Here is a 27024-nt window from a genome sequence, read left to right as displayed (position 1 = left end):
ACGTGCAGTATGCAGAATATGGTGGCTGATCTTGTAGTCCAGTTAGAGATTGGCAGGTATGATATTGTAGGCATCACTGAGTTGTGGCTGAAAGAAGATAACAGTTGGGAGCTTAGCAACCAATAATGCATCGTATTGAAGGGACAAGCAGGTAGGGAAAGGAGATGGAGTGACCTTGTTGGTTTAAAAAAAAGAAATCAAATCCTTAGGAACAAGTGACATAGGATCAGAAAATATAGAGGGTAGAATTAAGAAACTGCAAGAGTAAAAAAAAACCCTTGATGAGAGTTATATACAGGCCTCCGAAAAGTAGCCAGGATGTGGGATACAAATTACAATAGGAGATAGAAAAGGCTTTTCAAAGGGGCAATGTTATGGTAGACATGGGGGGGGGGGGGGGGGGGTTCAGTTTGCAGGTAGATTGAGAAAATCAGGTTGGTGCTGGATTCCAAGAGAGGTACTTTGTCAAGTGCCTATGAGATGGATTTTTAGAGTGGCTTGTGCTCGAGTCCACAGTGGGAAAGGCAATTCTGGATGGAGTGTTGTGTAATGAACCAGATTTGATTAGCGAGCTTAAGGTAAAGGAACACTTAGGAGCCAGTGATGATGATATGATAGAATACATCCTGTGAGTTTGAGAGGGAGAAGATGAAGTCTGCTGTATCATTATTACAGTGGAGCAAAGGCGTAAGAGAGAACCTGGCCAAAGTTGATTGGAAGGTGACACTATCAGAGGTGATGGCAAAACAGCAATGGCTGTACTTTCCGTGAGTAATTGGGAAGGCGCAGGATAGATACATCCCAAAGATGAAGGAGTACTGTGAAGTGGGAATGACCCATCCATTGCTGACGAGGTAAGTCAAAGACAACATAAAAGGAAAAGAGAGGACAAATAATATGGCAAAAATTAGTGGGAAGCTTTTAAAAGCTAACAGAAGGCAAATAAAAAAGCCATAAGGAGATGAGATGAAATATGAAGTTTAGCTAATCATAAATATACAAGAGGATACCAAAGTTTTTTTCAGATATATAAAGATAAAAGAGGGTGAGTATGGATATTGGACCTCTAGAAAATGACACTGGAGTGGTGGTAATGGAGGACAAAGAAATGGCAGGTGAATGTAAAAAGTATTTTAAGTCAGTCTTCACTGTGGAAGGCACTATCAGTATGCCAGGGATTCGCGAGTGTCAGGGGCAGAAGTAAGCGTAGTTGCTGTTACTAAGGAGAAGGTGCTTGGGAAGTTGGAAGGTCTATAGGCTTTTTAGGTCACCTGGACTAGGTGGACTACGTCCCAGGGTACTGAAGGAGGTAGCTGAAGAGATTGTGGAGGCATTACTAATGATCTTTCAAGAACCACTAGGTTCTTGAAAGGTTCCAGAGGATTGGGAAATGGCAAAATGTCACTCCACTCTTTAAGAAGGAAGGGAGGCAGATGAATGGAAATTATAGGCCAATTAACCTGACTTTGGTGGTTAGGAAAATGTTGGCATTAATTACTAAGGATGAGTTTCGGGGTACTTGGAGGCACATCATGAAATAGGCCATAGTCAGCATGGTTTCCTTATGGAGAAATCTTGCCAGAAAAATCTGTTGGAATTCTTTAACAAGCAAGATAGACAAAGGAGAGTCAGTGGATGTTGTATAGTTGATTTTTCAGAAGGCCTTTGACAACGTGCCACACATGAGGCTACTTAACAAGCTACATGGTATTATGGGAAAAATGCTAGCATGGGCAGCAGATTGGCTGACTGGCAGGAGGCCAAGGGTTAGAATAAATGGGGCCTTTTCTGGTTGGCTGCCGGTGAATTGTGGTGTTCCACAGGGATCAGTGTTGTGACTGCTTCTTTTCACGTTATGTCGGTGATATGAATGGTGGAATTCATGGCTCTGTGGCCAAGTTTGTGGATGATACAAAGGTAGGTGGAGAGACAGGTAGCATTGAAGCAGGGAGTCTGCAAAAGGACTTGGAAAGGTTGTGAGAATGGGCAGATAAGTGGAAGATGGAATATAGTGTAGGGAAGTGTATGATCATGCATTTCAGTAGCAGGCTTAAATGCGTAAGCTATTTTTTAAATGGGGGAACAAATAAAAAATCTGAGGTGCAAAGGGACTTGGGAGACCTCTTGCAGGATTCTCTAAAAGTTAACTTAAAGGTTGAGTCAGTGGTAAGGAAGGCAAATGCAATGTTGACATTCATTTTGAGAGGACTAGAATATGAAAGAAGGAATGTAATGCTGAAGTTTTATAAGGCTTTGGTTTGACCGCACTTGGAGTATTGTGAGCAGTTTTGGGCCTCTAAGAAAAGATATCTCATTGAAACTTATCTCATTGAAACTTATCGAATATTGAAAGGCCTAGAAAGAGTGGATGTTTCCTATATTGGGGGGCGGGGGGGGGGGGGGGTGGTGGTTTAGGACCAGGGAACATAGCCTTGGAATAGAGGAAGGTTCAATTAGAGCAGAGATGAGGAGGAATTTCTTTAGCCAGGGAGCAGTGAGACACTGGTGTTCATAGCCACAGATTAGGTATGGAGGCCAAGCCACTGGGTATATTTAAAGCGGTGGTTGATAGTTTCATGTTTGGTTCAGCATTTGTCAAGCACTGTGGGGAGAAGGCAAGAGAATGGGGTGTAGAGGGATAATAATTCAGCCATCATGGAATGGTGGAGCAGACATGATGGGCCAAATGGCCTAATTCTGCTCCTATGTCTTATGGTCTTCATATGGACAGTACTTTTCTAAAGCATGTGGTGCTCGTTTGCTGTTCATGCCATGTATTCATTACGTCATCCCGTTGACTTATGAGGCACTGTGTGGGAAAAGACAAAAGAATGTTTTAATTTCCAGCATCAACCTACCCTTCCCCACCTTACTATTATTAGACACACATAAACATAAATGAATTAATAGTAATAGATCATTTAACTTATTGGCAACAACCTATGAATCATGACTCTTAAAAATTATTATAACAATGTTTAGGATACATTGTTGTTTTCTTCTGACCTTTCTAACTGGAAGGTCAGTCCAGCATCTCGAGGGAATTTCCAAACATGCACAGTTCCTGGAATCGCATTGAAGACATGCCTGAAATATTTTACTTGAAGCTTAAATATTCTGCATGATTTGCTGCTCTTGCACCTGGTGGTTATATTAAATTCCTTCGTAAGGCCTAAGACACAGGAGTAGAATTAGGCCATTCAGCCCATCGAGTCTGCTCTGCTATTCCATCATGTCCGATTTATTATCCCTCTCAGTTGAATTCTCATGTTTTCTCTCCATAACACCCTAACTAATTAAGGACCTGTCAAGCTCCGCTTTAAATATACCAAATGACTGGGCCTTCACAGCCATCTGTGGCAAGGTATTCTACAGATTCAGCACCTTCTGGCTGAAGAACTTCTACCTTATCTCTGTTCCAAAGGGATGTTTTTCTATTGTGAAGCTCTATGTTCTGGTCTAGACTCCCCTTCTATAGGAAACATTGGGCGAATGTTTGATGGTATGAAAGAATTACAGCAAGTATGAGTAGAGTGATATGTTTTGGTAGCTATAGAAAATAACATTTCTGACGAATGGAAAAATTGTTTCATGGACATTTCTCAGGAATAGAGCCCTTCCATAATGTGGGGACTGCCTGTACACTACTTGCTTTGTTCACCTGATCTACCTGTACTGCCACCCTCAAGGATACATTGTGATCCCTCTGCTCAATGAGTATGTGAGAGAGAACTCACAATTCAAGATTGTTTAGTTTCCAGTACACCAGTGTAAAGCAAAATGGAAGAATCGTTACTCCCAATCCGATGCAGTACAAAAAAATTAAGATAAAGAACACAGCAATGAAAACACACAATAAATATAATTACTTAGGATAGTTTGTGTATATATAGATTGTTTGTACGTCCATAAGGTGTCAGCAGGCACAGGAGTGTCTATACAGAAGGTGTCTGACAAGAAATGATAAAATTGTGGTGCATGGGAGTGTGGAGGGGAGAGTTTGTGGATGGAGGTGTTGATCAGCCCTACTGCTTGGGGAAAGTAACTTTTTGAGTCTGCTGGTCCTGGTGTGACAAGGCAAGGCAGTCAATCTCTGAAGATTATCTGTCTTGTAAAGACACTGCCCAGAAGAAAGCAATGGCAAACCACTTCTGTAGAACAATTTGCCAAGAACAATCATAGTCATGGAAAGACCATGATCACCCATGTCATAGGACATGGCTTATAATGAAGGAACCGTCCTGGCATGGGTGCTATGTAGGGAATGGGACAAATAATTAATGAGTAGGGTGAGTAGGATCATTCATGATGTTACTGGCCCTTGCGTGGCACCTTTCTGTATACATGCTGGGTAGGCTGGTGCTGGTGATGCATTGGGCAGTTTTAACTACTTGTTGTGAGAGCTTTCCTGTCTGCCGCAGTGCAGTTTCCGTATCACGCAGTGATGCAGCTTGTTAGGATGTTCTCTACTGCACATCTGTAGAATGACGTGAGTATAGATGTGCATAATCTAGAGATTGTTCCGAGACTCAGGCTTGGACTTGATGGGTTTAATGGCTTCCTTCAATTTTGTGAAGGCATATGACAATGTATTAATCAATGCAATGTGAGCTACTGAATCCCAGGCTTTTCATGTTCATTATTAGGAGAAGCTGGGTGACTTTGTTCAACTTTCAAACTGCTCAAGTGATTCCATTAACTTTTTTTTCATTTTGGCTCTGCAGTGATTTGCATGGCAACAGGTACAATGTTCTTTGTGACACAGCAGATAGTTATTTCCTCTGCCGATAGGCACTGGAAATCAATTTACAGGAATAACATTACAGTAATAACAAGTGTAGCACAAGTGAGGGTAATATTAAAGCCACAAATGTTGATGAGACTCATTTTTGGAGATCTCAGAAGCTTAATTTTGATTTTACTTCACATGTTAAAGAATAAAAGATGATGGGAAACGGGTTGTTTGATTAAAGGCTATCAGAGAAAACTTAGATCCTATGGCTGTATGTTGAAGAAAAAGAGCCTGAAAAATTAAACAATCCCTGGAGAAGCTCTATCTTCATTCAGGAGGAAGTTATGGGATACACCACAAAGTGCATTGTTTTACACATGAAGGAAATGACATTCCTTAACAAAGTGCTTCCAAGTGATGTTATCGCACAAGAAATAAATTATCCATTAATGTAAGTCCCACTCAGTATGATGCTTCTGAGCTTAATTGCCTTGACGCTGCATCAGGGCCACATTTTGGGCTCCATAATGGCCACTTTAGAACTCAAAATATGCAGCTGGTGGCTCCTTTTTGATCCTGTTCACCAGAGAACGAGGACAGTGACAGATTGAGTAGGGTGCATTTGTTTGGGATATCAATAGTTCAGTAGCTCCATTTAATATCAGAGAATGTATACAACATACAATCTGAAATTCTTGTTCTTCACAGACATCCATGAAAACAGAAGAGTGCCCCAAAGAATAGCTAAAAGTTAAAGTCTGTCCCAAGCCTTATAGGCTCATCAGGCCAGTGCTTATGCTGGTTTCCGTGGCGTGAAACGACTGAGAGTTCGAGACTCCCCCCCCCCCCCCCCCCCCCGGATAGGACGTCAGTCTATTGCGAGGTTAACCCTCAGCATTTTGCCGGTACCCATTTTCAGCTGGGTGGACTGGAGCAGTGTGTGGTTAAGTGCCTTGCTGAAGGACACAACACACTGCCTGTGTGGTGCGTGGCCATGTGGTTAAGGCATTGGACTAGCGATCTGAAGGTCGTGGTTTCAAGCCCCAGCCGAGGCAGCATGTTGTGTTCTTGAGCACTTAACCACACATTGCTTTAGCGTGAAGGAAAAAACAATAGCACCCACCAAGCAAGCAATAGCAAAGCCCCCAAGAAAGACCATGATCTGCAGTAAAACAAAAACTAACCATTCACCAGACAATTCGACATACTCTCCAGTAAAGGAACAGAGGTGTCACACAGTGAGAGAGGAGAACGACAAAAACAAACAACTCACTGATTTGCGGTATTAAAGTCTGCTGCGTTGCTTTTTTCCTGAGTTCTCCGACTCGAAAATCAGCAGCAAACTCTCCCCCACTAACGAGAGAGAGCGCGCAATCCAAGTACCGCATCCCCGATGGCTGATCTGCTGTTCTCAGTGTTCCATTTTCTCCCGCGACACTTCAGTCAGAGGCACTGGCTTAGATTCGGCTTGTCCCCAGGGCTGCAAAGCCTCAGAACCAAGGCACGAAGCGTAATTACTTTTGTTGATTAAGATGATGTGTTATAGTTTCATCAGTCTGAATGACTAAGCTCATACTTGCCATTTATTTGTGCATCATTTATGGAGGCACGGAAAGAATGGCTTCTGTAGAAAATGTAGCACTCAGTATATAGTATTGTTAAACTTGAATTATTAAGATCCATTGATTAACAGCAATTTATGGTCTGAATACACCTTTCATTGCAAATTTTATTTCTTGATTACTTGAACAAAATAGATCAGGAATATTATCTCCTCTTTCCAATTGATGTTATTGTCCAGATGACCATCTCTTCCACCCTTTCACATGAATGCACGAGCACAAAATTTCTTTACAGTTTGTTTACAGTGAACATGTTTTAGATATTAAACCAATGAAATATATTAACAGAAGCACCAAATCCAGCCAGAAATATTATAAGCGACTTAAATCGTGACTTAAAAGTGACTAAATTACATGCACGATGGCACTAGTGACGTCTTGTGGGCAGCTTACAAAACTTCAGAATATACTTTTGAACTACTCTCACTGCAGTCTGTAGCCTGTAATGGCTCACTCCGGACAAGCCAGGTACGTCGGTAAGACCCAAGGGCTTCTCAATACACAGGATGGACCGGACTTCTGATTCAGAGAAGGCAAAAGGTGGGTGTCTGTGTTTCATGAAAGCCTCCTTGTGGTGCTTGGACACAGTGTCTTGTCACACTCGTGTTCCTCTGTCCTGGAACTTCTAATGATTAAGTGACAACCGTCATACAGAGTTCTCCTCCATGATTCTCACGGCAGCTACATACCGTCAAAGGCCAATGCTAAGCTGGCACTTGATGTATTGATTGCTGCTATCAGCAAGCAAGAAACAGCAGAGCCTGAGCTCTTTCAGATCATAGTTGGGGACTTCAATCAGGCTTGTTAGAAGAAATCTCTGCCCAATTGTCATCAACTTATCACCTGCAGCATTAGGGGTCTCCGTACACTTGACCACTGCTATACTATGATTATGAAGGCCTATGGTTCCATGTCTAGACTGCATTTTCGAAAATCTGATCACTTGGCTCTTCCTGCCTGCACTCAGGCAGAGGCTAACAAGCAAGGCTCCAGACATAAAGACAACAAAGAGGTGGTCGTGGAGGCAGAGGAGTGGCTATGGGATTGCTTTGAGTCGATGGCCTGGGCCAGTTTCAAGCACCCATCAGAAGATCTGACTGAATACACCACGGTTGTCACAGACTTTATTAAAACAGTCGTAGATGAGTGTGTCCCCACAAAACTATTCAAGGTCTCCCCCAATCAGAAGCCCTGGATGAAACAGGAGACTGCAACCTGCAGAGAGCCAGATCAGTGGCGTGCAGGACTGGCAACCAAGTAAAATAGAAGAGGTCCAGGTACAATCTCTGGAAAGCCATTTGATGTGTGAATTGGCAATTCCAGATGGAACTTGAATCACTAAAGGGATGCTGGACAGCTGTGGTAGGGCTTGAATGCCATCACCTCATACAAACTGAAACCAGGTGGCATAGGTGACAACAAGGCTTCACTCCCAGAGATCAGTGCCACTTACGCTTGCTTTGGCCATCAAAATATGGAGGCATCTTCACGGACTCCCACAGCCCCCGATGACCCTGTGATTTCGGTCTCGGAGGCCAACGTGAGAGAGTGAGTCCTTCGTTAGGGTGAATCCATGGAGAGCATCCAGCCCAGAAGGGTTGCCTGGCCGATTATCAAAGACCTGTGCTGATTCTGGCTGGAGTGTAACCTTTCACTTCGGCAATCTGAGGTACCCACTTGCTTCAAGCAGGATGTACTTGTGCTCCGCTCACTTTACGCTTATGACTGTGAGGCTAAGCACAGCTCCAATGCCATATTTAAATTTGCCAACGATACCATTGCCATTGGCTTCAGGAGGTGGAAAACGGAGTTCCATGAGCTAGTTCCCATGGGGGATGAGACCTGGAGAGGGTTGGAAACTTTAAATTCCTTGGTGTTATCATTTCAAAGGATATGTCCTGGGAATAGCATGTACATTCCATTATGAAGAAAGCACGGAAGCCCTTCTACTTTCTTAAAAGTTTGCAAAGATGAGCCATGACATCTAAAACTTTGACATACTTCCATAGATTTGTGAAGGAGAGCATATTGACTGGTTGCATCACCTCCTGGTATGAAACCAATGTGCTTGAAAGGAAAAGCCTTCAAACAGTACTGGATATGGCCCAGTCAATCACAGGTAAAGCCTTCCCCATCACTGAGCAGATCTACAAAGAGCAGGAAAGCAGCATCAAGGACCTCCACCATCCAGGCCATGCTCTCTTCTCACTGCTGAAACAGGAAGAAGGTACAGGAGCCTCAGGACCCACACCACCATGTTAAGTAGCAGTTATTTACCCCTCAACCATCAGGCTCTTGAACCAGAGGGGATAACTTCACTCATCCCATCTCTGAACAGTTCCCACAACCTGTGGACTCACTTTCAAGGACTCTTCATCTCATGTTCTTGATATTTATTGCTAGTTTATGTATTTATTATTATTATTTTTAATTGCATTTGCAGTTTGGTGTCTTTCGCACATTGGTTGTTTGTCCATGCTGTTGGGTGCGGTCTTTCATTGATTCTATTGTGTTTCTTGTATCTGCTGTGAATGCCTACAAGAAAATAAATCTCAGGGTAGTATATGGTGACATATATGTATTTTGGTAGTAAATTTACTTTGAACTTTGACTTGGGGGGGGGGGGGGAACGCAAGAGAGCTGCAAAAGGAACTCTATGATGTCAGCCCCTTGGAGTTATTTGTAAAACTCAGTCCCAAAATATGTTTGCCTGGAGCTTCGGTTTGTAGTGCAGTAACCAGACCCTCCCTCCAACATTCATTCCTTTGACTTTTTTGAGTTTTTAGGATGTTTTCTCATAACTCTGCTGCTTGCTTGCTGAGTGTTGACAGGAAATGGCCAAATACTGATAGTGCAATGTAAACTACCCAGTTTATAAATAAGAATGATGTGGGGCAGTGTGTGGTGTTTCAGTGTAATGTACCATAGGGAAATAGATTATGGGTTCAGACCACCAACCACCCTGCACAAATGTTTTCCTTCTACTCATGCTAAAGCACTGAGAGCCAGCACAGAGCAGCAAAGAGATTCAATGTGGGAGTCAAAAGAGTTGTTTACAGTCTGAGGTGTGTAAATAGGTTTCCTGGTCAGGCAATGGTATTGCAGAGGTAAAGAGGAACTCAAAAATAAAACACAATTCAGTAGCACAGTTTATGCAGCCTCTATGCATGCTGTGGATGATAGAGTGTTTCATTAAAGTTTTAATTTGTTGCATGCGCCGAGCAGTTGCCATTGCAGTGTTAATACTTGTTTTGTTAAAGCCTCGCAGCCATTTCTTCAAGTGCAAAGCTGAAAGCGTTTGTCACACAGCTAAAGCAAGGTTGCTACTGAAAGAAAACCATCAAATACGTAGTTAAATGTGAGACCTTTCCACGGCAGTCGATCACTTCCCTGATTTGTATTGTGGCTTGGTATCAAACTTAGTTTGAATTACACTGTGCTGAAGCCTTTTGGAAATTTTTGCCATGCTAAAGGCTCTGCATAAATGTAAGTTGTCTTGTTACCTGTTTGGAACTCTTGTGTGCCGGCTGCCATATAATAAACTTGCATCCATGCTCATACTATCCATCGGATCCAGCAAAAAACCGAACTGACAGTTTATTTTCTTTGTGAAATGTTGATGATGCTCTGCTGTTAAATTATTCTCCACTGACATGCAGTGCAAGTAATTAACGTGTCCCTCTCCACTGCAGGTGACCAGGGACTCTGAGGAGATAGGGAAGGATGACTGCCAACAAGAATACCAGCACCACTCACACAGCTGGAACATCTAAAGCAGTTCGTGACACACGTACCAGGTGAGAGACCAGCTCCATACTGCTGCAGCAGCTGCTAATGTTTCTATATCTAAGGAAATTTTTTGCAGAATTTCTCATGACCCTTTCATGGTAACTCAATGAAGTGGGGTAGTGGTAGCGTGACCTCGTAGCATACACAGTTTGTCCTTGTCACTTTCCATAGATAAGAACAAGGCCTGCCTTGTCAGAATTTAATTTTCGTCAATGAAAGCCAACTTGTCCACACATTTCAGGACAGAAACTGCTGTCATCAACATCTGAACAAAATACTGACCCAAACAGCCGAGGCCCAGCTCTACAAGAAGCATCTAAGAACAAAACAATTTCTAGAACTGTCATCAGAAAATACAATGAGAACAAAAGTTAATTGGAATAAGCAATCTCAGTTTTCTCAAGAATGATGGGCAACATCGGCCGTGACTCATGCAAACTCAACGCTGGCAAAATCTAGTAAATGTATATATACTAGTATATGACTTGACAATGTGAAGCAGAGTTCCTCTCACAGAGTTGGGGTTACTTTCCTGCTGAATGTTAAGTGGCTGCATGGAAATTTCTGATTGAATATTTTTCTGTATGAGAATTTGAAACACTGAAGGGCAATTTTCTAATGCAGAGATCTGTTTTTAATCGTTGCTTTTCTCTCTTAAGTTTTAATACATTTTCATTAGCAGCAGAGTGAACAGTATGTCAAAAGCCACAACAGCCCATACTGATTTGTGCACAAACTATGAATATGCTTTTAGGCAATGCTTTAAACCCTTTAGAAATTATGTGGTTGGTTTAGAGCACTATTTAATTGATTGAAGTTAACAAAAAAACCTATCATCTGCATATTCAAAGGGAACAACAAACAAGTGAGAAAATAAACCAACAGATGAAGGTACCAAACTTTGAACAGCTCAATTATCAAATTACTGGGCTCACAGCTGGAACAAGGGAACTAATGGAAGAATGCAGAACTCTATAAAAGTGGAAACAGAATGGTGCTAAATGTTAAAACTTGGGAGCCTGTCTGTGATACTGAAGTGCTGGTTTGGGGACTGTGGTTTTGATGGACTCTGAATCAAAGTCCCTTCGGGGCTCCCTTCTGCTGGTGTTTGCATGTTGCAGGGTGTGGTTTGGTGTTCCTGCTGGTGTTGGTGGGTTGGAGAGTGTGGTTTGGTGCTTCTGCTGGTGTTGGTGGAGGAGGGTGTGGTTTGGTGCTTCTGCTGGTGTTGGTGGGGAGGGTGTGGTTTGGTGTTTCTGCTGGTGTTGGTGGGGAGGGTGTGGTTTGGTGTTTCTGCTGGTGTTGGTGGGGAGGGTGTGGTTTGGTGCTTCTGCTGGTGTTGGTGGGGAGGGTGTGGTTTGGTGCTTCTGCTGGTGTTGGTGGGGAGGGTGTGGTTTGGTGCTTCTGCTGGTGTTGGTGGGGAGGGTGTGGTTTGGTGCTTCTGCTGGTGTTGGTGGGGGAGGGTGTGGTTTGGTGCTTCTGCTGGTGTTGGTAGGGGAGGGTGTGGTTTGGTGCTTCTGCTGGTGTTGGTGGGGGAGGGTGTGGTTTAGTGCTTCTGCTGGTGTTGGTGGGTTGGGGGGGGGTATTTGCTTTTGCTGCTGCCTGTGCGAAGGAGGCTTTTATGTTTCTACCATTCATGCTATGGGATTTCTTGTTTCATGGATGTTTGTGAAGAGTACAAGTTGCAGGTTGTATACTGTATACATACTCTGATATTAAAATGTATTTTTGAACCTTTGATCTGTGGAATACACAGCATAAAAACTGTGGACAGAGTGCAACTCTTCCAACTCTTGGTGAATTTAGAACCAACCAAAATAGTAGTGGTGGATTGTTATAATGTAGGCTGCTGCAGTAATTCTTATCAAGCGCTGTAGTTAATACCATAAATATAAAAGCAAAATTCAGTTATTAATTACCCTGCAAAGTTTGAGATGGCATTAAAGTCCAGTGTGCCTTCTTAGGATTTGACTGCTAAGTTTCAAAGAACAGGTCATTATGCACACAGTGGCCACTTTATTAAGTACCTCCTGTACCTATATATAAAAAAAAGTGGCCACTGAGTTTATATTTGCGGTCTTTTGCTGCTGTAGTCCATCCACTTCAAGGTTTGATGTGTTGGGCATTCAGAGATGTACTTCTCCACACCACTGCCTTCCTGTCAGCTTGAACTACTCTGGCCATTCTCCTCTGACCTCTCATTAACAAGGCTTTTTTGCCTAGAGAACTGCCACTGACTATACTGTATGTTTGTTTTTGCGTTTTTTTTTTTGCACAGAATTCTCTGTAAACTGTAGAGATTGTTGTGATCCAAGGATATCAGCAGTTTCTCAAACCACCCCGTCTGGCACCATCAATTATTCCACAGTCGAAGTCACTTGGGTCACATTTCTTCCCCATTCTAATGTTTGGTGTGAACAACAACTGAACTTTTTGATAAAGTCTGCATGATTTTATGCTTTTAGTGCTGCCAGATGATTGGCTGATTAGATATTTTCACTAATAAGCAGGGGTACCTAATAAATCAGCCCTTGAGCATTTACTTGTAATGTTCCTCCTTCTGAGCTGAGGTTATGGTAGTGGATCTCAATGCCAATATAGAGTAGTCATGTGATGGTTAGGACAACAACATTTTTTTGGCTTCAATTGATTTGATGATGTACAAAAGCTCAGACGTTAGTATTTTCATTGCCTTTGCAACATTTGTATGAATTTCTGGCATTCAGATCAAAAATTAAGTGTATCCAAGTAAATGTGAACATTTGCAGGTTTTGTTCTGAGTAAAATTTTCCACACAGAATGATGAGCACAGTTGCTGCAGGTTTAATGAGTGATACAAACAGATGGTTTAGTCAGTGAAATTTAGTGAGTGTGAGTGATTGCCAGAAGAAAAATGTAATACAATTATAGAGGAATTATTGCAGACCTTACATCAATAGGGTATGAAAATAGACAAATTCTTTTCAAACAATAGATTACAATATTAAAATGTGGATGTGCACAGTTTCTGAATAATTGAACAGAAAACTTAAACATATACTATCAAAAAGTTCTGTAATGCCTCAACTCTGTGAAATCATTGCTCATAAAATATTATGCCGTGCTTTCCATTATTGATAACAAAAATAAATATTAAAATATTCTTTATGTTGTTGAAATGTTGTGTGTATAGTATTTCAGTGTAATTTGGGTAATCCTTTGAATAAGTTTAATGTTTTTGAAGTAACAAAACGTAACATTGGCGATGAAGTATTTTAAAAACAAACCTGAGAAGGCTGTTGACCTGTTGAAGCAGAACAAGATGTTTGAACTAAAAAAACATGGCAAGAGGAACAGCAAATAAAAAGAATGAAACCCAGCACGTCGAGTTTTTAAAGAAAGGCAGTAACCGGAAGAATTCACGAGTGAGTAGCAGGTGATAATAATCATAAATAAATAAATAAAGCAGAAATAGCTGGTGAATTAGAAAGATTGATGACTTGAATGCACAATAGGTAACTGGCTCATGTATACTGAGCTAATTCAACAATATTTTGAAGCAAATAAAATAGCTAATGAGAAATCAGTACCCATTTTACTGAGTGCATTGGGATTAAAGGTATATAGTTTGCTTTGGTTTAACTGCTCCATCTAAACTAGCAGAAATGAGCTTTACTGATATTGTCAAAGTAATGCAGGATAATTTAGAACTGAAGCCATTGTTGATTGCAGAATGCTTTAGGTTTCATAAGCGGAATCAAAAAGAAGGGGAGTCCATTTCAGCATAAGTGCCTGAATTGAAGAGATGCCTTGAGTCTGTTTTGGGGTGTAAAACATTTCGACCAGTACTTGTATATGAGAGAGAGAGAGAGAGAGAGAGAGCTTACCCTTGTTACTGATCAACAACCACTAGTGTCCATTTTCAATCCACAGAAGGGAGTTCCTCTAACAGCAGCAGCACAGATGCAGAGATGGGCTCATTTTCTGGAGGACACAATTACGAGATTGAATTCAAGAGGGTGAATAATCATGGAAATGCTGATGAATTATCATGTTTACCCTTGGGAAAGGAAGTGCCTGAAAATCTTTCAGAAAAAGACACTCCCCGTGACATATTCTCTCTAACGCAAATTCAAAGTCTCTTTATTATGATAGAGATGATCCAAAGGGAAACCAGATAAGACCCCACACTGTCACAGGTCTACATGGCCACCAAAATGGCTGGAATGTGCAGCAGAAATTCCAGTTCCCCCTTTTTTTTTTACCAGCATCAGGCTGAACTTGCCCTTGATGGAGGTTGCCTTATGTGGAGATTGACAATTGTTATACCTCCCAAGCTGAGAGCCTAAGTGCTGGAGGAGCTACATGCTGGTCATCCAGGTATGGTTAAAAATGAAAGCGTTGGCTCGAAGCTTTGTCTGGTGGCCTGGGATAGATCAGCAGATCAAGCAGCTTACCAAACATAGTACAGGATGCAAACATGTCCAGAAGGTGTCCAGAGCAGCACGTCTCCATCCCTGAGAACAGCCTGCATTGTCCTGGCAGAGGATTCATGTGGACTTTGCTGGACCGTTCATAGGCACAGATTCCTTGGTAGTGGTGGATGCAACTACAAAGTGGTCTGAAGTGTTCCCAGTCGCCTCCACTACAGCCTCACACACTGCTGATATATTGAGAAGCCTCTTCACAAGGACTGGTGACAATGGATCACAGTTTGTGGGGGAACAGTTTCAGTCATTTCTAAAACTGAATGGAATAAGACATACTGTCTTACATTTGAACCATACCACCCAGCTACTCATGGCTTGGTGGAGAATCTAAAGAATGCACTGCGAGCGATGTCAGTGGAACACACTACACTAACACTGAACCAGAATCTTGCCAATTTCCCCTTCGTATATTGTAATGCAGTGGTCACCAACCTTTTTAAGCCCAAGAACCCCTACCTAGGCCTCAGTGAAAGGCAAGATCGACTCCAGATCGATTAGTTACATGCATGCGCACCGGGCAGAAAATACTGGAAGTAAAATCCCGCAACCCGGAAGTAGAAGTAATGTATAAACACCTGGGGTGCCCACCCTTCTTTGCACCGCGGACCTGTTTAATATTGACAATATTCTTGCGGACCGGCTGACGGGAATACAGCGATACTCGAAGCAGGTTCCTTATGTCCGGTCTATTTCGCAATTTAGTTTTCGCGGCTCTTGGCACTTAGCTTCTATCTCGCTTGCTCAAGGTGCCGAAGCAGTTTTGAGGGCTTCTTTGCCTCATTAGACAGCCTCCCGGCCCAAACTCCAGCCTCCCGCTCGGCCGCCACCAGACGCCTTGGCCAGGTGCAGCTGGTCATGGGTGGGGTGAGAGGATAAGGTCAGGGCCGGAATTCCCTGTGCTGGTGCCGTGGCGGTCGCAGTCCAGAGAGATCAGCTGACCGAGTGAGGAGTGCGATAGGGCGTGCGACCACCCCCCTTGTAGGATCTATTGGCCAACGAAAGTTTGTTTCAGTAGATTGCAGCGAGGTAGCTGCTCGGCTACTTACGAAACACTGAGCCCGAATTGGGTCGTCTGCGAATATTTTAGCACTGGGTTCCCCACGAACATTCGGTGTGTTAAACAGGTTTAGAGGCAGCGCTCCAGGCCGGTAGCAACGGCACTTCCTGCCGGCCGCGTGAGGCCAGCCAGTGATCCCTGGTGCGAGGGTATCACTGCGTTTAGGCGACTGATGACCTCGCGTGGGTTGAAGTTCAACAGTCGGCGTGACAGGGAATGAGGAAAGGTGCAGCTGACTCATATCGTTTCCTCGCGGTGGTTGGGGACCACTGAATTACACTGTGTAGTGCGGGGGAGCTACACGCATGCGCACTGGGCAGAAAGAACAGAATTAAAACCCCGCAACCCGGAAACAATCTCTCAACAGTATTTGTGTATTTATTTTTCTTTTTTTTCCGGGATTTACTGGGAATGTCTCAAAGATCGACCAGTCGATCGCGATCGACGGGTTGGTGACCACTATTGTAATGTAACGCACTCCACAACAAACCACTGACCAGCCATATTGTTTCTCAAACATCCTTTGTGCTCATGCTTGGATCTCCTCAATCCCAATCTCAGACGAAGTATGCAGGAAAAGTAGCTGGGACAAATTGAGAGCTCCTTAAACAAGGAGGTTTGAAGTTTCACTCTTGAACAGGCTGTCCTGGAGAGAGACTAATGAGATGATCAAAAGTGGGTCCTTAGACAGATTAAGGACAGAACTGGACCATTCTCCTGCACAGTGGAGATTGGGTCTGATATTATCTGGAGACAACATGTTCATTAATTGAGGAGAGCAGTCAATTGTCAGCAAAGAAAGGTGTCCAGAGCTGTTAGAACCATTTCCTGCAGACCCAGAGTCAATGCTTACAAACAGCATGGAGAAGGCCCCATAACCTGAGATTATTTCACAGCCACAAGTCTCACCTGCCAAGCAGAGGAAAGATGTTGTCAGGAAAGACGTTACCCCACAAAAGTAAGAAAGCCTCTACAGCGATTAAATCTTTGAGCCTGAATGGGACAATTTAGAGTTTGCTATGCTGTGGATGTCTGTACAGTATTTAGTAGTTGTATTATATAGTATTTTCTATTGCGTGGAGTTTATAGCTAAGCAGGGATGAATGTGTGTGTGTGTGTGTGTGTGTGTGTGTGTGTTTGTTTTCCGCATTCCTGGACTCCCATGTCTCCCTTTGAATTAGTTTAATGTTTCTGAAGTTACAAAATACAACAAAGCCTACTAAGAGATATGACGTACGGTACTCTGTTTAAAGTCTCTAGTAATTTGCGTTGGGTAAATGCAGGTGCAGTGAGATTCAAAGAGAAAATATGATAGATAATTGATATTTCAGGTAACTGAATAGTTTAGTTTGGAGGTATTAAATGAATGTATATTAGTTTAAAGGATAAACTGCTCTTTTAAAATTTTCAAGTGAGCTCTACGTAAAAGATTACTATGGGGAATCGATGTAACATTTCAAATAGAATAGGAAGGAAATAGCACTTTCTGAATAGTTAACACGAGGCTTCAAATGTTGGCACAATAAACAATTTGCTGGAAGAACTCAGTGGGTCAAGCAGCACCTGTGGGGGAAAAGGAATCAAAACCCTTTGCAAATGTTAGATTGGTATTTAGCCAGATGAATCTCTAACACAGTAGGTGAAAAAGCTGTCATTAAGCCACGTCGAGGTATAAGCCTCTGGAAATGTCAAGGCTTATCATTCTGCCTCTAGAGGCGCTGTTCATTTTCTATGCAGTTCATTTTGTACTAACATCACTTCCTGTTCATAAGCGCTTTTTTTTACATCATTTCCAGTGAGGGCTAATTTGAATTTCAACTTGAAGCATATACAGTAGAAAGACATCCAACTCCATCCACTGTTTATTTCCCCTTGAATCAGCAATACTTTTTCACAGAAGTTTCTCTTAAAATCTCTGAAGAAAGCTTCTGGCTCAGCTGATTTTTGGGAAGGTGTTTAACTCCCTGCCTGGCTTTGTGCACAATGCACTGCAAGGGCAGTAGACTTATTGTGGAAGAGTTGAAAGGGACAGGATACACTAAAATTGGGGTGATAGATAGATACTTTATTCATCCCCATGGGGAAATTTAACATTTTTTCCAATGTCCCATACACTTATTGTAGCAAAACTAATTACATACAATACTTAACTCAGTAAAAATATGATATGCATCTAAAATCACCCTCTCAAAAAGCATTAATAATAGCTTTTAAAAAGTTCTTAAGTAGTTTACTTAAATACATTGAGTCCTAACCCCGGCACTTTTACATATCTTACTCCTGGCGGTTGAATTGTAAAGCCGAATGGCATTGGGGAGTATTGATCTCTTCATCCTGTCTGAGGAGCATTGCATTGATAGCAACCTGTCGCTGAAACTGCTTCTCTGTCTCTGGATGGTGCTATGTAGTGGATGTTCAGGGTTTTCCATAATTGACCGTAGCCTACTCAGCGGCCTTTGCTCTGCTACCGATGTTATACTCTCCAGTATAACATCCAATAGTGTAGTTTCATACATAAAGTGAATGTCTTGGTGCTAATATATCGTTTGATGACTTCGGGCAAGATGTTTCATTGGAAAGTCATTTGTCACAGATGAATTTAACTTTCAGTATACCTTTTAATGGTTTGAATGGAACTTGTGATTTAACTAGCATGTCATGGCATTTGAAAAATGGAACAAAAAACTGCAGCTGCTAGAAAACTGAAATAAAACCAGGAAATTCTGACCTTTTGACCGAATGTGTGTTCAACTGTGTTAATATTAGTGAGAGCTTCAGTGCTGCATACTTTGTATTCAAATCTGTGACTCAATTTCCTTTAACATCTGATGTAAGATTACACTCTTCAAATAATGGTAATCACAGTCAAAAGCCCCAAGGCATGACAGGTGTGTGAAACTGTGAAAGGTTTGCTTTACAGAGACACAGATTAAAAAAAAATTGCTGGTAAAAGGGATTTTTTTCCACTGTACTTGGGAATAATTGACTCAGTTAAAAATATCTATGTTTTGGCTTTTTGGAATCAACAAGCACAGCTTGATAGGTACAAAAAGTGCCTTAAAACATTCAAAGAATTCAATTCCTGCCCATCTAGTGATCTTTGCAGATCAGGCTCTTGGCATTCAGTAATAAAGCGGGAAAAAAACTGCAGATGCAGATAATCTGACCCACGACAAAAAAAATTGTCAGAACAGGCAGCAACAATGCAGAGAGAAACAGAGTTAACATTTCAGATCAGTGTCCCCTCAATAGATACCTTTCATCTGAAAGGTTATTGACCTGACACATCTCTCTCCATTGATGTTACCTGACCTATAGAAAGTCTGTTTTATGTACCGTAGTTCCTGCCTCAGACTGCAGGCAAGCTGTATCATTCAAATCTGAATAGTATTCTTAAAAGTATACTTGGGTGTCTTTTCTGGTACAGTTTTGGCAGCTATATTATTAGGCAACTAGAACTTATTTGAAACTTGTATAGCTTCATATCCAATATATTGTGAAAATTAAAACAAACATGAAATGTAAGCCAGTGCATATGAAATTGGCTACTCAGAAAGGAAATACTGTTTATTCCTAAAAGCTGAATTTACTTGGGCTTGGTGGGTTAGATAATGAATTTTGTTGTTCAGTGTCATCGCTGGTGCTCTGTTACTCTCACCACTTCTGCTGGCACCCTTCCTTCCACTGCTTCTCCTTTAGTGGGGTGCTGATTCACTTCACCTTTACCCCCCCCCCCAACCCCCCAAAAGGGAGCACTGCAAGTACTTGGAGAAAACAGTTCAAGGATGTAGGAAAGAAGTGGGACTATTGAATTTCTAAGCAAAAAAGCCTCCCGGGTTTGACAGAATGAACCTCTTCTTTCCTTCTGTACCTATTTATGATTCATGACTCTAGAACAACCAATTTAGTACTTAAGTTTTAACATGTTCTTAACTGAATTGCAACATCCTGGAGATGTGGAAAGAATCTTGTAATGTAGGTGAATAATATTCTAGAGACAAAAATGAGATGGGTAATAACCTTCATAATGCTCTGAGAGAAACTATTTGGAATAGGGGTGGAGTTGGTAGTTAGATCTGCCTAACATGTCAGGTGAGACATTTGTTTAACGTTTTATGAAAAATATTAGCTGCTCTGTGAATGTAGCACTGTGACCATTACTGATAAGTTTTCGGCACAACAGCTTCTGGTAGTCAAAAAAATAAGAAATCCGGCTAAAAGCATCACTAAAAATATTTTTGCTGTGGTAAATTGTGTTAAATTATCGCTGCAAACAGTGACGGGGCGAGTGATGGCAAGGTGAGTTCAGAGGATGAGCCCAGATGGTGTGTTGCAGAATCGTTGTAGGTGAATTTCCGAAGTCCCGGGTGCCGAAAGTCGGGGGCTAGGCAGAGATGTTCTGATGCTCATTCAAATTGGCTTAGGGATCTCCGAGCTAACCTGAAGAGCTTGAGAGCAGCTTCAGCGTAGGCGATGGAATCTGGGCCCAGAGCGAGTTGTTGGGCAAATGGTCTAGGCCTTGAGTGAGTCGCTTGGCGTAGAAATCTGGGCCTGGAGCGAGTCGCTGGGTGGCATGTTCTAAGCCCAGAATGAGTTGCTGAGCATAGCAATCTGGGCCTAGAATGAATGGCTGGATAGCATGGTCTAGTCCCAGAGCCTTTTGCTGCAGCTGGGTCTTCAGCAAGGTACTGAAGGTACAATTGCCCTTTAGACAATTTAAACAGTGCCCCAGTTCGGAGGCGAGAGCCAGTTTCGCTCACTCTCCATGGCCTTCACTCCTCTCTCCAGGCACCGGAGGGTTTTACTGCTCTGTTGTTGGATCAATTTAAGTTCTGGCTCAGATATACTGAAAAGACTGGGTGTTGTTCAGTACAAGAGCCGATATCACTTGCTCTCTGTGATGGTCATCTCCATGGCGCAAAGCCAATGAAGACTGTCCTGGCTGCTGTGCTTTGTGCCTGCTAATATGATGAACTGAGAAGCAAGGCTTTGGGCCTACTTCGGGCTGCTCTGGGGTTCGGATCTGAGGATTTAATTTTGGTTTGGAATGCTGTTGTTGTTTTTCACTTTAATTGTTTGCATGATTTGTAATTTTTTCTTTCTCAGGTGTGGGGTATTAGTCTTTTATTTTTATTTTTATTCTTTTTAATTGAGTTCTTCCAGGTTTCTTGCTTTGTGGCTACCTGTGAGCAAGCAAATCTCAAGGCTGTATAATTTGTACATTCTTTGATAATGAAAGAATCTTGATCTTGAATCTTGAGTATAGGTTTTATGCTCTAGTTTCTGGAGAAGGTTGAATTCACCAAATTCTAATGCAGAGGTAAAGTGCACAAATGAAGTTTGGCTGACACAGTTGTTGTGGCTATTATCAGGAGCTTTCTTTGACTGACTTTTCTGTACACATGCAACGTCTATCTCACTAGTGCATACCTTTCCTATTGGGATCTAGCTATTTGAATCGAGAAAAGACTTTTTTGGCAATTTTCTTCCAATGGATGAATGGACATTGAACTCTGACCCCAGACTGTGCAAAGCACGCCAGAAATTTCAACTTGTATCTCCTGATTTGGGCACTCATGCATTATTGGAATGGGATCACCGTCCCTGTTAACACAGTTTGGTGTGGCCAACACTGGATTTCACAAACAGGCACCATTCAGCAATTAATTATGGGACCCCTGACATATAACTTTTGAGGCAACTGAAAAGCACAGAGAAAAATTGCACAGATTCAACAATTTACTGCCTCTGCCAGAAAGCACCTTTTGCATCATACAATGAAAAAACTTAATTTGCTATTGTGAAACATACCGGCAAGCATTTACTTGTTAACTGAAGATCTGTGAAAAAGCAGCTAATCACCTATTTGTGGTGATTAGAAGACAACTTTGTATTTGGGCAACATTCTTCAGGATATCTTGTAATAACAATGCTTTTCAAATTCTGCTAGTTTCCAAAGTAAGCTGTACCACCGTACCATCGACACTAAATTTCCCCTCCAAACTCTGTTTTATTTGTTATTGTGAAATAATTTACACCTACACACAGATTTGTTCATTACTAACAGTTCCCTGAAACTCAAAACTATGTCCAAAATCCCAAGATAATCCCAGGACGATCCCAGAGCATGCAACATAACACAGTATTCTATCCACTTCCTGTTAGAGCAGAAAAAAACCTGAAGTATCTTTCATGCAATTGATAATCACCCGAGATAGTTCCTCCCATGTATATTTCCCTCCCTAAGGATCTCATGAAACTTCAAGAATTTATTAACCCTTAAATATGGCACAAACATTTGTTTTGCCAGATCAAATTTCGTAAACAATTTTTAGTAATTATTTGGAGCTTAAATTTGACAATTACAAACTCCCAGGGGGCAAGGGAAGGGGGGGGGGGGGAAATAGGCCCAAAGGAGAGTGTATTGGTGTTGCAGTACTTGAATGCCGAATCTCCAATCTCTTCTAAGGTATCTCTTTCGTTGGAGTGTATGATTGGTACATTTCTTATTTGTTTGCATTTCTGTTTGTGTTCTACAAAATGTGAGAACTGTTGCTCAAATTGATTAGAATTACAAATTGGCTTATCAGTGCAAGAATGCAATTTTCTACTTTGACAATTATCCTTAACGTAATATTCTCTAAAGTAACAAGACTGCAGGCACTTCAACGATTTAATCCCTATATGCTTTATGACATATAGCTCGCAGTCACAGGCTTGTAGCCATGGCTCCTCTAATTGACTCATCATGATGAGTTGGAATGGCCTGGGACGATAATGAATTTTTCTTTCCTTCTGGTAGAAATACACCAGCAACGGTTAACCCAATCTTGAATGACCTGAATAAGACCACACACATGCCATGTGGGAATGTATATGCAAACTGGCCCCATAATGTTTTATAGCTTAACAAATGAATACATTGCATGGAAGGCTAAATAATCCTTATAAATATTGTGAAATCAGCAAACTAGACCACATTTAATGTTGGTATAAAACAGATGTGTTCTTTATAGCTGAGGTAAGAATTGTATGTGTATTAATTTTCTCTCAAAACTTAAATGTTTATGAAAATACACAAACATCAATCATTCATTTGCCCAGCAAAAAAAAAGGTCAATTCCTCTGCTCCAGCACAGCATAAGCTTTGTCCATTCATTATAATCTAACAGTGTTGAATGCATCTGAATCAGAATCAGGTTTATTATCACTGACATATGTCATGAAATTTATTGTTTTGTGGCAGCAGAACAGTACGAGACATTATTTTAAAATTACTATAATTTACAATAAAAAAATAAACAGTGAAAAAGAGGAATAGTGAGGTAGTGTTCTTGAGTTCATGGCTCATTCAGAAATCTGATAGTACAGGGCAAGAAACTGTTCCAAAAATGTTGGGTGTGTGTCTTCAAGCTCTTGCACCTGCTCCTTGACAATAGTAATGAAACAAGGGCACGTACCAGGTGGTGAATGCTCCCTTTTGAAGATGCTCTCGGTGGTGGGGAGGCTTCTTCCATGATGGAACAGGCTGGGTCTACAACTCTTCCTTCGATCTTGTGCATTAGAGTCTTTATACTAGGTGGCAATGCAACCAGTCAGAAAGCTCTCCACAGTACTTCTGTAGAAACTTGCTTGCGTCTTCGGTGACATATCAAATCTCTTCAAGCTCAGAACCAGGATCAGGCTTAATATCGCTGGTGTATGTTGTTTTGCGGCAGCTGCTCATTGCAATACAGAATAAAAATTATACAGAGGATTCCAGTTAATTTGGACACATTGCACCTATGCATTTTAGCTTAATTAAGTGGCTGCCCCAATTAGCCAAAGTTTCATGGAAATAGTTAAAAAGATATAAAAAAAGGCGAACTACTGTTTAACTAAGTAACAAATTATGTATTCTAAATAAGTACAGAACAAATTAGAACATTACCAAAACTACTACAGTGTATAATAGTATCGATAGAGGAATAATGCGGCTCTGTTTTTTTGACTGACTGCAAATAAACAAGAGCAGTGCAGAAATCTAGTATAGATAATGGACTGCCTTCATACAATGTTTTTGATGTTTGCATCCTCCAAATCTTCAATTTCATTGTAACATTCAAGATGATTGTTGATACTTTCAAGTTATTCAGAATTCCTAACTTGTTGAAGTAGTGAAATTCTTTCATTTCCACTCCCAGCAGTTTCTGGCATCTCCAAGTCTGAATACTTGAAAATGCAGTGAGAAAAGCAAGTTCTGAATTGTCAAGTTCTTGAGCTGCTTATTACTCACTAGCTATCAGTGACAAAAATCATTTTGCGACAGCACCTTTTGAAGATGTCCTCGATGCTGGTCAGCTTAGTACCCCTGATGGAGCTGGCTGAGTTTACAACTTTCTGCAGCCTTTTCTGATTCTGTGCAGCGGCCCCTCTATACCAGACAGTGATGCAACCAGTTAGAATGCTCTCCATTCAGAGCATTCTGTAGAAATTTGCGAGAGTCTTTGGTGACGTGCCAAGTCTCCTCAAACTCCTAATGAAATAAAATGCTGTAAGCTGGCTTTGTAATTGCATCAATATATTAAGCCTCAGCTAGTCTTCTGTAATGTTGACACCCAGGAACTCAAAGCTGCTCACCCTTTCTACTGCTGGCCCCTCAATGAGGACTGCTGTCTGTTCCCTGAACTTCCCTTTCCTGAAGCCTGCAATCAGCTCGTAATGAAATATAGCCACTACTGTGCCTTCTTCGTGATTGCTTCAGTATTTTGAGACCAAGATAGATTCTCTGAGATAGTAACTCCCAGGAACTTGAAGCTGCTCACCCTTTTCACTGCAGACCCCTCAATGAGGATCAGTGAGTGTTCTCCTGACTTCCCTTTCCTGAAGTACACTATCAGTTTCGTGGTCTTGCTGATGTTACATGCAAAGTTGCTGTTGCAACACCACTCAATCAGCAGATCTATTTCACTCCTGAATGCCTCCTCTTTCCCATCTGAGATTCTGCCACTAACAGTGTTGTCATTGGCGAATTTATCGATGGTGATTGAGCTGTGCCGAGCCACACAATCATGATTGTAGAGGGTATAGATAATGATTTTTGTTAGCAAGGAGAAGATGTTCTATCTAATCCACACTGACTGTCCCATTTCTTCCCAGGGAAATATAAGGATAAGACAATTGAAAGATGATGGTAGATGCTTCTTGCTAAGAGATGAATTTTATCTACTCACTGAAAGAAATGTCCAACTGATGTAATTTACAATATATTATCATAATACCTATCTCTATGGGAATTGATAGGATTGAATGTAATTGTTAGAGTAAAACCATTCTTCAGAGCAGATATAATGCATGTAATAAAATATTTTGAGGGATTTACATTTACCATATATGACCAGTTTCTTTAGTATAAAGATAACTAGCCTAAAAAGGCCTCAGGCCATGTATTTCAGTACTGTACAATGATGTGTCCACACAGGACCTGCACCACTGACTTTGCAAAGTTCAATGCATTTGTGCGATCATAGATGATGCATGGAATGCATCTGGGTAGCACCATTCCATAAGAACCAAGTATGATAACTCGTATAACCTATGTATCCTTTAATGTTTGTAACATGGTTCAATGTAGATTTTGGAGGTCTTATCTGATGTGACAATAAGACACAAGTGATGCTCGTGTCCATCACGGGGCAAAGCATTTGTTCACACAGTGACAAAAAGGTGGCTTGTACACCGGAAAATGGGCTTAACTTGAAGGAGAACAATTTTGTTTACCGTTATGGAAGTTTTGATGGGAGTTAGAAAATATTTCCCTTCTGTTTTAGATGGGATTTTCGTTTTCCTTAATGTGATGTCAATTGTAGTTGAAGTTCAGTGAGATTTTTAACCTGAGTAGATTGAAAAGTTACAGGACAACTGTGTTCTGTGATTACTGACTTTGCCGTCCCTCAAGCTGTTCTTTTTAAAGGGCAAACACTTCCCCTGCATATTTTATCCTTATTGAAATCCAGAACCTCTGCAACCTCAGATGCCATGTCATACGTGCCTTGATTACTTTGACCGTGGCGGTCAAGAACACCGTCAGTTTCAGCTGCCTAGTCTCAGGGTCATTATGGCTGCCCCTACTGACCCCTGGCACATCTCGGAATCTGCTGCACTGGGGAAGTCACACAGCTCCATACTCAAGGAAAGGAGAATTTGTCCATTCTTCCGCCAGGCACAGAAGCAAGCAGAAGTTTGTGGCTACGTCACAGAGAGTCAGTTTCATTATGAAGACCACCTGAGCAACAGTGCCTCCTGTGGGCAGGAGGGAGGATGACAGCCTGTATCACCAGCCCATCCAGGTCTCTCTAACCTCTGGAGTTCAGTAAGAAAGCCTGGATTATGGAATGTTCCTTCAAAAACTGGCTTCAGCAGCAACAACTGATGAGCCATGTAGCAGCAGCTGGAAAGGGATGATAAGGTCAGTAAGGAATGTGCACTGAAACAGGCCAAGTCAGCATTAAACACAACAATACTTAAAGTCCTTGCTGTTTATAGAAACATATCGCCATTAAAAAAAAATCAAACATTGAGTAACTCCTATCCTGTTAGGTTGTGTGTCCAATAGCTGTAAGTCAAATCAAGGAAAGGCCCTCCTATACCTCACCTAGAATTACGGCAATTTACTGAGAAATATTGCTCCTTCTAAGCTACCCTGAAACTCTACAGTATGGTTGTGCCTTGTTAACTCTGTGTTTTGACTTAGTTTACAGATTGCTGTAATAAATTCAGAAGTCTGCCTGGCAATGAGACTCAAGGCATAAATGAAAGACCATCATCATTTTAACTGCAGCTGGTGTAGAACAAACTTTAAAATGTTCCTGAACACAGGAGATTCTGCAGATGTTGGAAATCTGGAGTAACACATACAAAATGTGGGAGAAACTCAGGAGGTCAGGCAGCATCCATTGGAAGGAATAAACAGTTGATGTTTTGGGCCAAGACCGTCCATCAGGACTGAATACCTTTGTTCCATCAGCAAAAGCTGGATTTCCTGGTGGCGAACTATTTTAATTCCATCTCCAGTCTGTTCTGACACGTTGGTCCATGGCCTCGTCTACTGCTACGATGAGGCCACTCTCGTACAGCAGCTTGTATTCCATCTGGGTAGCCTCCAACCTGATTGCATGAACATCAATCTCTCCAGCTTCTGGTAATCTTTACGCCTTTCCTCCCTTTCCATCTTCTTTTATTCCTTATTCTAGCTCCCATCTTACTTCTTCTCCTCACCTGTCTATCACCTCTCCCCGGTGCCCCTCTTCCTTCCCTTTTCCCCATGGCCCTCACCTGTCAGATTCCTGCTTCTTCTGCCCTCTACCTTTTCCACCTATC

At 41.7% G+C, this 27024-nt stretch overlaps 1 protein-coding gene across 5 annotated transcripts in view; it reads left to right on the top strand.

Annotated features, from left to right (window-relative positions):
• The window catches only part of dennd2b (DENN domain containing 2B), a 438424-nt gene that overhangs the window by 179935 nt on the left and 231465 nt on the right, over nt 1-27024 (top strand). For all 5 annotated transcript variants that reach the window (XM_073049545.1, XM_073049543.1, XM_073049547.1 and 2 more), the window contains exon 2: nt 10047-10151. In XM_073049545.1, the coding sequence (XP_072905646.1) occupies nt 10078-10151 (74 nt within the window). In that variant the 5' untranslated portion in view covers nt 10047-10077. The remainder of the gene's footprint in view (nt 1-10046; nt 10152-27024) is intronic.

Source organism: Hemitrygon akajei, chromosome 6, assembly GCF_048418815.1.
Source record: "Hemitrygon akajei chromosome 6, sHemAka1.3, whole genome shotgun sequence".
Taxonomy (NCBI): Eukaryota; Metazoa; Chordata; class Chondrichthyes; order Myliobatiformes; family Dasyatidae; genus Hemitrygon; species Hemitrygon akajei.
Note: the sequence above shows the minus strand (reverse complement) of the source record. Positions and strands in the feature narration are given on the sequence as shown.